Source organism: Drosophila persimilis, unplaced genomic scaffold (genome assembly GCF_003286085.1).
Source record: "Drosophila persimilis strain 14011-0111.01,24,50 unplaced genomic scaffold, DperRS2 tig00000191-arrow-pilon, whole genome shotgun sequence".
Taxonomy (NCBI): Eukaryota; Metazoa; Arthropoda; class Insecta; order Diptera; family Drosophilidae; genus Drosophila; species Drosophila persimilis.
Window position 1 is genome coordinate 13673811 of NW_020825298.1, and position 14347 is coordinate 13688157.

Here is a 14347-nt window from a genome sequence, read left to right on the forward strand (position 1 = left end):
TTTGCTTCCAAATTTTCTACGCCCATAACCGCCCCAAAAAAAGCGTAAATCTGTGGCATCCATAATAATAATAATGTAATTCTAGTAGCTACGCTACTCGGGTCTCTCTCTCACACTTTTTCTAGCGGCATTAAATTACACATTTTCAAACTAAAAAACTGCAATTTTGTTTCAAAAAATAAAGAATGGAACAGATACTTTTATTAAAATTTTAAATTGGTTTTATAAGCTCTGCGAGCAGCTAAAGATCAGATTAACATAATTAATCATCGTGCTTATTGCGGACGTTTCCGGTTTTATATAGCGAATAACCATCATGGGAATGAATATTATGTGTCAGCTGAAAATTGGTGCAGAGCTTTTCGTGTTTTTAACAAACCAACAGAGCATTTTTATATACATATATAGATATATATATTTATACATTTTCATGTTTATAAAGGTTATTAATGAATTAGAATTAGTCAAGGCCTAATATCCCGACAAATATACAACGAAAGTACGAATCTCCATTGGGCTTAACTCAATTATATATTTTTTATCATCACTATCCGATATAAAGGAAATATCTACACCTTTAGGTCCTGAGGCTTGGTCATCTTTATGTGAATCGAAAGGCCCTGTGTGAACATTCCGCTTAAGACGGTTACTTTCAGCACCCAACTGTCCAGATGGTAAAGCTTCATCAGAATATTTTACACCCAGAAACGGTTTTGCCGCACTTAATAAGTGCACAGTCTTTGCTAATTTTGAGAATGTTGCATATGAGTTGTATACCTCTTCCTCGGAGTCAGGTACAAATTGCAATCGTTGAGTTTCATTTAACCAGGCATTTCCATCAAGAGTTGTTTCACGCATATCGTCAATTTTAAAAGTACTTAGGACGTCCTTAACATTAATCTGTACGGATCTAGAATAATGTACATCTTCTCCTTTCTCCATTATATGTTCAAATCGTACAAGGAGTTGGTTTAGGTGCCATGGTTCTAGCGTAAGTAAATGTACGGATTTTGGCAAAACCACCGAGATTCCATTGAACTAAAAAAAATGTGTGTGAAGTCAATAAAATTTAATAAATTTAATTAATACTCACTATATTTCTAAAAGATGTGCGCCATTCTTCTGCATTGTAAGACTTCATATTGCTAAAAAATTTCCATGTAGGCAACAAGCTTTCTATTTGCACTATCCGTTCAGTAGCTTTTAGAGAAATACCTTTGCGAGTACCGGACTGACCAAAGAAGAAAAGATGCTTGCCTCGTGCAATTAAACCTTTGCCGTGCTCAGTTTCATTTAATGCTTCTCCCACACCAAATGCGTCATCGTGTAGCAAACGACGATGTACCATCAATTCTAGGGCCCCATCTTGTAGTGAGCTTCCTCCTTGGGCTCTGTCCGTAAGAATTGCCATACGCGCCGTTGTGTCCTCCAAGGTAATTTTTGTTGTCACAGGGTAGTAATTACCTGATACTTCTTCGTTCAGTTTTACGTTCCATGTATCACGGCGGTTTCGCTGTCTCTTTATCATTTCACGACCTTTGAGTTATTAAATAGAAATCAAATTATTTGGAATTAATAGAGGTTAGTAGTATAAATAATTTATAATTTTATAAATACTTTTTATGCTTGAAAAAAAAAACAAGTTTAAAACTGTAGAATTGTAGTTTTGAGTAGGAAATGAGAGTCGAATGAAATGAGGATCTAATCGGTGTAGTTATATGTTTTTAATCGTCTGTACCGAGTACTTGTAAACTTACTCCCGTAAAGAGCTCAGTCAATGGAACTGAAGTTGGATTCCTTCCAAGGAAATATATATCTCTTTTTCTCTTTCATAGCTCAGTAGGATTAGGTAAAAATTCGTACACGCGATTGGTATGGCTAATTGTATTTGTGTTAAATACTATTATTTTTATCATAGAGTCTCACCGTTTGAATCGGTGTAGAATATGCCCGCCGACTCGATGCCAGAGTTAAAGCGGGTAATGACTTCTTTGCCAACGTCATCATCAATTGGAATTGGGCCGATTAACCACTCGAACTCAGCATAACTTTTCGAGCGATATACGCGCACTACTTGACTTATCCAATCATTGAATTTCTGATGGACCTCTTGCACAATTTCGCCTCTGTATACTTCAATATCTACTTGGTTAGCGACGAAGTGAATTTTATTTTTGTTTGGCCGGAAGATGTAAGCTCCAGATGATCGATTTAGAAACTCCGCATTGTTTCCCTTAGCACCTTCATAGTACAGGAACTCTTGGCTAACGATTCGTGTTAAGCCATCAGCAGTTACTTCTGAGAGAAACCCATTAGTGTCAAAGCCTAATTTAATATACTGCATAAAGAAAAATTACTAATAAGATCTAACGGTAGATAGCTTATGATTAAGATTTTCTTACTTCGTTTCCAATTACTGTTAAACTTGATGTTTTCTTTGGTGAAAAACTTGGCCTGAGGAATCCTTCAGAAGAATTTAACTTTTCAATATAATAAGTCCTATATCCCAATGGTGGAAGGTTAGTCGCGAAAAATACCAGCTCATACTGTGCATTTGAGGTTCTGTTTTTCATATTCATTACTGCGGAGGGTATTGGTAACAGCTGAATTTCCATAGTCACACCTATAATTTAAAAGATATCGTTTGATCTTCTGTAAAAAATTTTTTTTGATTTTTATCACCATACCCTTATTATCAATTACTTTATAATTGTGGTGTGCAACGGGTACTCTCACATATTCATCGGTAAAATGAGCCAGTGGATTGTAAAGCGTTAATGCAAATCTTTCATTTGACTCGGATACGGGACAAGAAGTGATGTTCAGCAAGGGACAGATTTTAAAATCAAAAATATAATCAGAACGTGTCTCACTTGTACTCGCACTTGTCTCCGATTGTACGGATAATTGATTTAGCACAGATCTTGTGTTCGCAGCGCATGCCCTGATCCCGACACTTAAGCGTTTTGCATAATCTAACGCGACCTTTTGCTTTTCTGTGCCGGTTATTGCATCATGGTGCTGCATGATGCCAAGTGTTTCGCGCATAAATGTCAAATGAGGCTCAAATTCAACTGATTTTTTTGGAGCAAGTGCACTTAGTTGCTTGCATACTTGCAAGAAATGATTACCATCCCGCTCAAAGCGCTTTATCGTTGGTCGCGATGTAAAGTATCCCGTCCAATAAGCATGAGGGTCAGATGCGTATGGAAAGAAGTCATCACTCTTCGTGGGCCATGTAATGCCGGACTCGTGCAGCGACTTGAGATAACAAGATGGGGTCGAATAAATTAAGTTTATATTTGACCCATTCACCTGACGCGCATTCGCATACCTGTGAATTAATAAAAAAAAGATTATCTGCCTAAAGGTTTTCCAACTCGCTAAATTCAGTGATTGGTATACTTTGTTAAGGAAAGCCCCTGCCGTTTAGTTACTTACTTTATTAATTTGTCCATGTTTGTATACCACATTCCGGCGTTTTGGTAGTGAAAATCCTCACCCATAGTAATAAGTAAGTTAGGTGTCCGATAACTTTCAGCCATTTTAGTAACAAAATCAAAGAAAGCATCTACCTGTTTATACATATATACATTTACACATAAGGGTGGCAATGATTGCAATTAATTTTTTCACGTTCTGACAAAACATTTTGGACAGAATATTCTTATCTGAGAGGCTTTCGTTAACAATAGACGGTGCACATAAAAACTAAATTTCAATTACCGTATTAATTTGTCGAGATTTTTGTAATAAACTTGCGCAGCCTGATATGTAAAGTCACCACCCATTGTTATAATAACATTGTCGGTTCGGTAGTATTTGCTTTGTGTTTTGGCGTAATCCAAAAACGTATCGACCTAGTGCAATCAGTAAAGCAATAGGAAACCGAAAAAAAATTGCAAAATGTTGAATACGTTGCCTCTTGTAAGTGGTAACACCAAAAACAGCATATTTGGAATCTCACCCGTTCTTTAACATTGTTATCGGGGCTATGTTTTCCATCTATTATGGGATCATCACTGCACAGAATATCAAAACAAAATCCATCCGGTGCTTGGTAATTGTTGTAAAGGGCACCAGTGAACAGATCAGAGGACTTTCCTATTTTGAGAGTGTATACGTTACCATTTTGTAAAAAAAAAAAAACAGATTAAGAAACAAATTAATAGTAATAAAACATTATAAAGTAATAAAAAAAATTCAAATACCCAAATTTGCGGATCCGTGCCATATCATTTCAGCGTTCTTTGTCATTAGGCGTTCGTCCTTATCCTGGTAATCTAATCGCCCGAAAAACATTCCATCGAATCCCATTTGCGCGAATATTGAAGCCATCTCTCTTGAGTGACCAAATGGATCAATTTGCCACCCTATTCGAGGGCGACCACATTCTCCAAAGGTATCATTTAAACGTCTGAAATGGCTCTGTTAATCGATTTTGTTGTATAAAATTGTATTCTCATCCATACCTCAATCCCCAGGAAAATTGATCTATTATGCTTTGATAATGCGTTGTGGCTTCATCATTCATACTCCATGCTCCACCAATAAACTCCAGCCTTCCTTCGCTTACCAACTTTTTTACGGATTCTTGAACTGATGAAGTTTGCTCCTTCCACCATTTAAAGAAAAAAGCCGATTCAACGTAGATAAATCGTTTCTCTGGATCTTTGATCAAAGCGTCCACAACTGAATCAATAATATATTGCACACCAGCCTTTTGAATATTAGTCTCACTGCCGTAGTAATATTGGTCAACCGTTTTTAACCATCCGACGTCATCATGGGTGTGTGCTATCAGATGCACATTTAACATATTCGGTTTTGTAGGATGACAGCTCTTAAATTTTTTGGATATTCGGTATGGTTACAATTTAAAATGTTTAAAAAGTAATTAAAGCATTAATTAATATTTAAAATAAGAGCAGTATGTATGTCTTTTTGTAAAGATATCATCAAATACGATTTTCATGCCCAATCGAACATTTTTTCATAAGCGTCGCAGCGACTATATCCTATTTTATTCCGCAAGTCAAGCAAATGAGCACTGAAACAAAAGCCAAGCTTTTTCCGGGGAGAGGGCGCAAAAAGAGAGAGAAAAAGCTCAAATCTATATGGATTTGATATTCTGTGCAGCATGGGAATACATGAATGTAAATAGTCTGAAATGATATTGTATACGTCACACGTGCCCGATATTCAAAGATATGTTCATTGCATTTACCTACATACATATGTATACATGCATACTCATTGAAGTTCAATCACCAATAAATGCTTATCATTCAAACAGGCGGTTCGGCTGCAGCACACGCAACCCAAACAAACATCTATTTATGACGACCGACAGACATAAATATATGTATAGAGTTGTCTGCTGATGTTGGCTACATATATATACATACATATCTACAAATATACGCTTCCACCTCAGGTTGAGCGGCGTTGCATGTTGTCGAAATCACTATACTTGCTGTAATATCAATAGCAGGATTCATATTGCATGTACACATGTATTTTTAACCTGAAGCAACTACCATCGCAATTATGTGTATGCATATGTGTAATATGTAAATATACTATGTATGTATAAGTAAACCAGAGGCCGGTGCATTGGAAATTGTTCCGATGCTGCGCTCACGTAAAGCAGTGGTTGGCACCAAAACAATGTTCCGTTTTGCCTGCTGTCTACTCACACAAAAGCAATAAAAAAACATGTGAACATGCACATACTTATGTATCTATATATATGCAAGCCGATCCCTGAAGTAAACATACAAATGATCAGTCAGAGAGATCAGTAATTTTCTTGAAAATAATATAATACTCTAGTAAATAATAAAGACAACGGTGGGGTACCTTTAGCATCGACTCCCAGAGGTTAAATTTCTTTGTTGTTGTATTTTAAATGCGCATTTACTCACCAGATAACCGCACTGGGATGCCGGTGACTCTCTCAATTTGTCGTAGGCTGCATTGATATTTCGCATATCGACGCCATGTAGAAAGTAAGAAAATATGCATAAAGCTGCAGACCAAGATATAGTTTCGCGAGACATGGTAGCTTTCTCCTTTCTATGCTATATGGACAAAAGGAACACAAATGTACATACAGACTTACGAATAATTTTACACACAAACATGACCGCTAAATTTATGTACTTTGATAAGGAATCGACAAAGCGAACTTACTGAATGTTTCCTACACCAATAACCAACCACATCAGAATGATCAAGCGGAGAACACAACTCAGCTCGAGAACTAAAATGTACTTGATTGCTCTCTTTGGCGTTGATATGTACATGTACATTCATCCGTATGTATGTGTACATTAAACTCAATACATGGTTTGTAGCACTTCGGCGGTCAGCGAATGCACTGATGTAGCCACAACCTACAAGTTGTCACTAGCTACTGGTAGTCGAGCGTCGAAACAGTCCAAATATAAACAAAAAGACTCTACACAAGCAAGTTAATATTAAGAGAAAACTAAAATAAAAAAAAAATTCGAAGAAGAAACAAGAAAGTAAAACAAACAAAAATAATTACTATATTTTGACCAACTGTAGTAACAACTTTAAAGCAATTTTAAAAAATGTGTTTTTTTATATTCCCGCTTCTTTCAGTAAGATTTCAATTTGCCCGAATCACTGAATTATTCTATATTTGTAAAGCTCCAAATCTATCATAAATTGTCGGTCTGACTCGAAGCGTAAATATGGTGTTGCATAGTGCTGTTGACCTGACCAATTATGTCAACAACACTTTACGTTTTCGAGCTTACGGCTTTCGCAGACGTATTTTGTTATCGATACTTCGGAATTAAATCTCTGTTACACATAACAGAGGCTTTTGTGCACATAATACTCTTAATTCTGGGCTTAATAGAACTAAATTTGGCGTTTAACAGAACAGGTGAAAATGAAACAGAATGTTTTGGGCGAAAACGCAACATAGAGAGGCACAAGCGCTATTTATGTTCAACCGTAATTTCGTGCACTTCGTCTATTTCGATTCCATCTAATAACCAACATTCTAGCTGTTTCCATTCCTGACCTTCCGTTAAATATTTCACTCTCTTTCTTTCCACTTGCGAAATACGAATACCATCCAACCGTTAAATATCGCTAGCTTTTCTACAGGATGCCACTGCTTAAGGAACAATGAGAGAGAGACAGAATGTGCGTGTGTCGTTTCTGACCAGGGGACAGACAGACGGATGGAGATTATTTAGAGAGACCAAATTTCTTTCTTTCCAAGATGCCAGCTGGTATGGCCACGCTTTTGTATCTAATTCCCTTATAATTTAAAATCCAGACTGATCAGGCTAACAATCTGCGCCAACAGCCGATCTTGCTCGGTGTGCGGCAGATGCAGCAGGCTACGCGAAACATCGAGATGTCGCAGATCCCGGGTCGTATCGGCAACGCCCATCTTAGCAGCCTATGCACCCAAAGACGATCAATCCTGACCTGAGCCATCTTTTTGGTGGGACTGTTTGGGGACCTACAGCGATTATGTCTCTCCTGGGTTTCTTTTCTAGGGTATAAGTCTAGGCTCTCCTAGGGTCTTTTCTTTTATATCCCGCATATTTTTTACCTTAAACTTGGAAATCTTGCAGGTGTGCGGAGATAAAAAGTTTTCCCGTGACATCTCTCGAGTACTCGCCGAGTCGAGTACATTTGACTGAAAATCATCCCAATGTCCAGAGATCGCATGACACCCAGACATGTAGAAGTGAGTTGGTTTCTTGGCCAAGGACGTCACCCAAGCTATACACCCAACCTTAGTACTAACCCTGGTACAAGGTAATGTTACGTACACTTACTCTCTACGAGGGTGCCGGCTGGGCAATGAACACTGCATTGCTTGATTGCTTGCTGTTGTCCGAGGTAATGCAGGATCTTCGGAGGAGCTGGTCAAAGTGAAACCTAAAGGTGCATACCGGATGGGCATAAAAACACAAAATTAACCAAACTTTTGGATATTAGCCCAAATGTCGGAAAGAAGCGTGCCTGCTGACTCTTTGCAATTTGAGATGTATGGGCTCCTTAGTCGATGCAGGCTCGGACGTAGGTAGGTGATCTGACAGATCTCAGCTATTTTTAGGTGAGGTTTCCATTTTTTTCCGCGGCACACCAAATGGTACACCACTTTGCCGCGGCACACGTTTTGAAAACATCGCATCCCGGTCCCAAGGTGCTGATATATAGCTGATCCTGTCTATACCGAGAGCAAAGGTGTTCTTGAAAATGCAGTCTAAGGGGACCGAGCACTTTGGTTTCTCCAAAAAGGACTAGAGGGTTCAGCCTGCTGGTAGCCCATTACCCAACGAGGAGGTGAGCATTTGATTCTACAGATCAGAAAAAAAGGTAGAGGATTTGCTGTACTCTCAGAGACTATAAGAGCTAGAGAAATGAAACTGCAGTGGCTTCGATAGCATAGCAACGCGCTAACTAATTCTCTCTCTATCTCACGCACTCTTTGTTAATCAGGGTGCGCACTCTCGCGTAGGGGGGCCATACTGACTGAGTATCGGATATAAATGTAGAATAGCGTTAGTAGCTGCGACTTAAAACGTTCTCATTCGTTTCAATACGATCTTCTCACTGAAAAAAATTGAAAAGAACGAAACACAGTTAGCCTCTCAGAAAACCGAACAGTGTTCTTCTCTTCGCTTGGTTTCTTGTGCTCACAAGGACAACTTAAAGCGGTTATTTATTTTGATTATTTTGATGAGTTCACAGCACCAAAAAACATGCAATTGAGCAGAGCCCCAAAATTGTCCGCATAAAGGGACTTTTGTTGTTCTTGTGGTGTTTGAGAGAGAGAAAGACAGAGCTACATGGTCATCTCTGGAGCATGAGCACTCAAAAGACAACTTATCCAGATGTAGAAAACGTGGGCAAAGATAATTCCTAAAACAAGATATTGTATGCAATTAGTTAGTTTTATTTTAATTTAGCAACAGTACCGGACAACCTATTCCAGTTTTAGAAATATAATTATGTGGTAAATAATTTATTACTGATGGACTATAAAGGTACGAATTTGCATTGGTAACAGCGTAACACTAAACTTAGAAGCATCCATCGTATAATTAGCCTCCAGTGGCTTATGTGGAGTAAAGAAGTAACTGACTGAAGAAGGAATAATGCCGGTACCATCATGATGAAACTTGAATCTCTTCATTTGTCTTAGAGGCATATTTCCATCTAAAGTTACTTCCCAAATCTGTCGTCCGCGCAAAGATTCGAAAAGAGGATGAATGTTGTAGCTTTTTATGCCTCCACAGGAATTAAAGTTCTCCAATCGTAAAAGAATTTTGTTGGTTGAATAAGGCTCAAGGGAAAGAAGCTCCATTGATTCCGGAAAATCGTTAAAATTTGGCATCATGTGCTGAACTATCGAAGGAACGGTATTTGTTTTACTGAAAAACTTACAAAATGGCAAATGTAATTCATGGTGGGTTAAACGCTCAAAACAATTTGGATTCTCTGGGACAGCATTCAGAATAAGAAAAACTTTTCCTCGTGCTATCAAACCTTTGCCAAACTGTTCTTCATTAAGAGCTTCGCCGACCCCAAATGCATCGTCATTTAATAAACGACGATGTAGCATCAACTCCAATTCACCGTCTTCCAAGCTAGTTCCGCCCTGTGAACGATCATTGAGTAGAGTTATACGCTTATGATCATCTTGTATGTACATTTGTGCGGTAACTGGATAGTAATTTCCACTTATTTCTTCTGTCATATCTGGTTCGAAGAATTCTCGTTGGTTCCTTTTACGTTCAAGCATTTCTCGACCATTGGAATCAGTGTAAAAAGTGCCATTCGAGTATACGTTGCTTGTAAAGCGGCCCAATTAGCCATTCAAACTCCACACGGTTTACTCCATCATAAATACGTACTACTTGGGAAATCCACTCGTTCACATGTTGATGAACTTCCCTAACATTCTTACCATTGTAAATTGAATATTCTATTTTATCGCTTAGAACTTGAATTTCTCCGTCTGGACGAAAAACATATGCACCTGAGGATCGATTTTTTGAAATGCCGTTATTGCCCTGGAAGCCTTTATAAATGCCAAAGCTTTGATGAATATTTTCGGATACACCATTCATTTCTACAGCTTTAAGGTGGCCTGTACTTTTGGTGAACACAAGCCTTATAAGCTGAAAATTATTTCATTGAATTGAATTAGTGGTAATTACTCTTTTGTATCTCACTTACTGAGTTCTCTAACGTGAATTCATCTGCGTCGTTCTCAGCTATGGGTATTGTTTGATCGTTAATTAAGTAATTTTTCTTTCTCGGTAAGGGAAGTACGCGAATATAGAAGTTGGAAATTTTTTTCACACTGGCTTTAAAGACTAATTCATGCTGAGTGTCATTCGAACGGTGTTGAAGACCTAAAATTTCCAATGGCACTGGTACAATCTCCGATGATATTTCACGACCTAAATAAAAACAGTTTGTTTATATAATATCAATCAATATCAATAAATCATCACTTGTACCGTTTTCATCGGTAACTTGATAGTTTTCTTCCGTTACAGGCACACGCACATATTGGGAAGAAGTGTGAGCCAGCGGGTTAACTAATGTTACCACTATGTTGTTAGCACTTGTCTGTGTAAGCGCGCAAACACTTATGTTTAATTCTAAGCAAGTTTGGAACTCCGCCCTAGTATGATTGGTTAACACACGCAGAGCATCGCGAGCATTATTTTCGGCTCCAATAATTGCGTTGTATAACATTTGATCGTAGTCTTGGGCAACTGCCTGTTTTTCAGTGCCCGTTATAGCATCATGATGCTGCATAACACCCATTGCCTGCCGCAAGATGCTTAGGGATTTTGTGTGCTTAACGCTGGTCAGATTAGCTAGTGTGCTAAGTTGTTTAACCGTCTGAAGGAAATGATTTCCATCCCGCTCGAAACGTTTTTGGGTTGGACGTGAAGTAAAATATCCAGTCCAATAAGAATGATTGTCGCTAGAATATGGAAAGAAATCCTCGGTTTTGTTTGGCCAACTTTGCAGTAACTGATGCAATTCGTAGAGGTAGCAAGATGGAGTTGAGTAAAATAGATTGATTTTTGAACCCTCCAGTTGACGGTTATTAACATACCTAATGTAAATGTAATGTAATTAAAGAAATTCTTTAATAAAAGAAAAATTTATATTTTAGATTTACCTGTAAGTACTTACTTAATTAGTTTGTCCATATTTTTAAAGTTCACCTCGGCGTCTTCATATTGGAAATCATCACCCATTGGAACCATTATATGATTAGCTCTGAACGACTTTGACATTGACGTTACGTAGGCAATAAAATCATCGACTCGTTTGTCCACGTTATTGTCGTAGCTCTTTCCGTCAATTATGGGATCATCCTGACAATGGATGTCAAAGCAGAACCCGGGAGGAGATCCATAGTGCTGATAAAGCAAACCAGTGAAAATTTCGGAGTCTTTAAAATATTCGCTAGATCTCCAAATCATTTCCATGGCCAGGGATTTCAGACGTGTGTTCTTTTCAACATAATCCATGCGAGCAAAAAACTCACCGTTGTAACCCATTTGTGCAAATATAGAAGCCATTTCTCGGGAATGCCCGAAGGGATCTATCTGCCAACCAATTCGAGGACGAGCGCAAGTCCCGAAAGTATCTTTCAAAAATCTGAAAATATAAGAGACGGTTTGGTTCATTGAACTCTCTGTTGGTTTAGTTTACATGATGCACGAAAAAAACTAAAACAAATTACTGTCTTTACTTACTTTAAGCCTAAATTAAATTGGTCTATGACACTTTGGTAGTGAACTGTAGCTTCATCATTCATGCTCCACGCTCCTCCAGCAAATTCCAGGCGTCCTTCAGCGACTAATTGCTTCACAGCTATCTTCATAGTCACCGTTTGTTCAGAGTACCATTTAAAAAAAAATGATGTTTCTACTTGTATGAAACGACGCCTTGAGTCCTTTAATAGCTCTTCCACTACTGTGTCTAATATATATTGGACGCCTGCATGCTGAATATTGTTATTGCTTCCATAGTAATATTGATCAACTGTTTTTAGCCAACCGACATCATCGTGTGAGTGGGGAACTAAATGCACATTAATCATATTTGATTTGGTCTTAGGGCAGGACTAAAATTGATAATTGCAACATTAGAAAGTTATTTTAAAGTGATAATGCAGCTCAAATCTATATACATGTATATATCAACATTTTTACCTCAAATCCACAGACATGCTCGGAGACCACAATGTTAAGAGTAGCCAAAACGAACAAAACTATTATGCCGTTGAAATAATTCATTTCGACAAACGGAAGGCTTTGCTGTAGCGTCTAATCGATCGTATTAACTAGAATAAAATGAAATGCGGAATGAGCATTGAGCTTCGGACACCGAAGCTGTTCAATCCACCACTTAGTGATAAGCTTTTTAGATTGGACCCATTAGCTTGAGTGGGAATATAAAATTAAAATCAATTTATAAAATCCAACTGATAACAATTCGTTGCACTACCCATAATTTCTACAAATACTCAACCATATTTACATTTACAGCTGTATACAATTATGATTGGAATTACACATTAACATATGTTCATAGGCTTATTTGAACACAAATAAAAACTGAACATTTGTTTACAATTGTTGTACACTAGGCTCGAGTTTTTCTAATGTATATAAATATGTACATACATGTGAATAAAAAAAAGTTAATCAAAAACAAAAAAACTACTGCAGGGTAATTTATGGTCGGAACATTTACTATAACGTTCATAGTTGTTCTGAATTGTTTTATGAATTTGTACCTGAACCAGGTAAACACAAAATATAAAGGCCAGCTTCGTGGATCTAATCTATGAATTCCGTTGCGGCAACAGTCAAGTATACGTCGAATGAAAACAATTAGACCTGCCATTTTTAAAATAAAAATAAACAATTCTAAATTATGTTTAGGTTTAGCCGTTCTTGAGTTGTACGTAAGTAGTGTAACTAACACGAATTTCTTTTAATAAAATAAATAATAAAAATAATATATATAGAATATAAAAGATTTTATTTTATATATAAAAAATATTTTATATATATATTGATAAGTACAAGCAAAAATTGAGAGATGCGCGGTCTGTTTTGGAATTTTTTCGGAACTGATAATAAATTCTTGTAAGGATAGGAAAGTGTAAAGCAAAATTTCCAATAGCTCTGAGTCTACCCTACGAGGTTGTAGCCGGGTAGTCCAGGATATGTTCAGAGTGCATATGACCAATCGTCGTTCCAGGGGAAAGTCATTCTATATCTGCGTGGCATCACCAAGCGGCCCAACGTCATAGGAGAGGGAATTTTGGTTTTTTTAAGATAAATGATACGACCTCGAGGCTTCCATAAACCCGTATCTGAATATGCTTCGTCTGAATTACTATCATCCAGGTTTGAAATTGACTGTGAAATTGAAGAGCTTGTGAGGTCTCTTGCATCCTCTTGCTGGGAGGGCTTCTTCTGTTGGTATAAAAATATATAACTGCGTGGCTTCACCAAGCGGCCCATCGTCACGGGCCAAGGAATTTTTGTTCTTGGCTGAATATAGATAATTCCATCGATTATCCATGTTGTCCAAAACATTGAGCTCTCTACGGCTACCCATTTTTTAACCATGCTTATTTCCATTTTAATGTTCTTAAAGTTAAGAGTTTATTTATAATCATTTACCAGTTCGATTGTCTTCCTATCTACTCACAACTATTTCCAGCATATCATCTCAGCGAATATTTACATGAAATATTGCGTGTATTCGTTTTTTCTTAGTATTTTGGTACGGTACGAATTATTTTCTGTCGAAATTTTTTTGGAGCTGTAGTTTTGTTGATATGCTGTCTAATATGAGATTTGATATGTAAAACAGACTGACATTCAGTTCTCCAGGCCCTCTTTGAACAACAAAATTCGTTTATACATTTGTTTAGCTTCGTTCAATAGGAAAGACAGCAATATTACAGCCTCGATTATAATTATAGGACCTTTGAAGAGGAAATACAATTGACTAAATTACAAATGATTTTTAAAATGCAGAAAGAAAAATGGTGAGTGATTTGATCCAAGCTTAGATCCTTGATGAATTTTTTGACAGATATGAAATCTCGAATCCCACTGGCACCATCCACCATCTACCATCCATCAAAAAACCAGAAAAAAACTGTTGTTTTGGTGGGTCGCATTGGCCGCAAAAAGAATACTAGAGCTATAGTTTGATCTGCCCTGGTCGACATTAAAAGAATTTTTACGGGCCCAAAAAATCTTGCCCAATGCTTATATAAATTCTTTCG

At 37.4% G+C, this 14347-nt stretch overlaps 3 protein-coding genes across 5 annotated transcripts; all 3 read right to left on the minus strand.

Moving 5' to 3' along the window:
* Positions 1-417: 417 nt before the first annotated feature.
* LOC6589606 (lysosomal alpha-mannosidase) lies at positions 418-6080 on the minus strand. 3 transcript variants are annotated; one of them, XM_002014277.2, is made up of 10 exons: positions 5928-6076; positions 4473-4843; positions 4212-4417; positions 3968-4104; positions 3442-3575; positions 2688-3334; positions 2403-2623; positions 1927-2338; positions 1094-1536; positions 418-1038 (listed from the first exon to the last, which is right to left on the minus strand). In XM_002014277.2, exons 1-10 carry the CDS (start codon positions 6060-6062, stop codon positions 472-474), a joined length of 3273 nt encoding a protein of 1090 aa, XP_002014313.2. In that variant the 5' UTR covers positions 6063-6076; the 3' UTR covers positions 418-471. The 3 variants fall into 3 exon arrangements, with proteins under 3 accessions (XP_002014313.2, XP_026844495.1, XP_026844496.1); XM_026988694.1 differs by lacking the exon at positions 3442-3575 and adding an exon at positions 3727-3860 and having other exon boundaries at positions 419-1038; positions 5928-6080; XM_026988695.1 differs by lacking the exons at positions 418-1038; positions 1094-1536; positions 1927-2338; positions 2403-2623; positions 2688-3334 and adding an exon at positions 3727-3860 and having other exon boundaries at positions 3557-3575; positions 5928-6078.
* A 2905-nt stretch (positions 6081-8985) lies between these two features.
* On the minus strand, positions 8986-12482 carry LOC6589605 (lysosomal alpha-mannosidase). The gene is given in 7 exon segments (XM_002014276.2): positions 8986-9863; positions 9865-10184; positions 10243-10469; positions 10530-11140; positions 11221-11691; positions 11790-12160; positions 12249-12482. Coding segments are annotated over 7 exon segments (2919 nt in total). The 5' UTR covers positions 12333-12482; the 3' UTR covers positions 8986-9028.
* A 642-nt stretch (positions 12483-13124) lies between these two features.
* LOC113565725 lies at positions 13125-13820 on the minus strand. Its single transcript, XM_026988701.1, has 2 exons — positions 13762-13820; positions 13125-13700 (listed from the first exon to the last, which is right to left on the minus strand). The coding sequence occupies exons 1-2, from the start codon at positions 13774-13776 to the stop codon at positions 13275-13277; spliced, it is 441 nt and encodes a 146-aa protein (XP_026844502.1). The 5' UTR covers positions 13777-13820; the 3' UTR covers positions 13125-13274.
* Between the last annotated feature and the right edge of the window lie 527 nt (positions 13821-14347).

What these genes read in the sequence shown, in the direction of transcription:
- LOC6589606 (XM_002014277.2), bottom strand. Translation starts at nt 6,062, where the DNA reads ATGTCTCGCGAAACTATATCTTGGTCTGCAGCTTTATGCATATTTTCT. An exon ending in CATCCCAGTGCGGTTATCTG is followed by an intron (nt 4,844 to 5,927) that starts GTGAGTAAATGC and finishes AAAAAATTTAAG; the next exon opens with AGCTGTCATCCTACAAAACC. An exon ending in AACATGGACAAATTAATAAA is followed by an intron (nt 3,335 to 3,441) that starts GTAAGTAACTAA and finishes ATTAATTCACAG; the next exon opens with GTATGCGAATGCGCGTCAGG.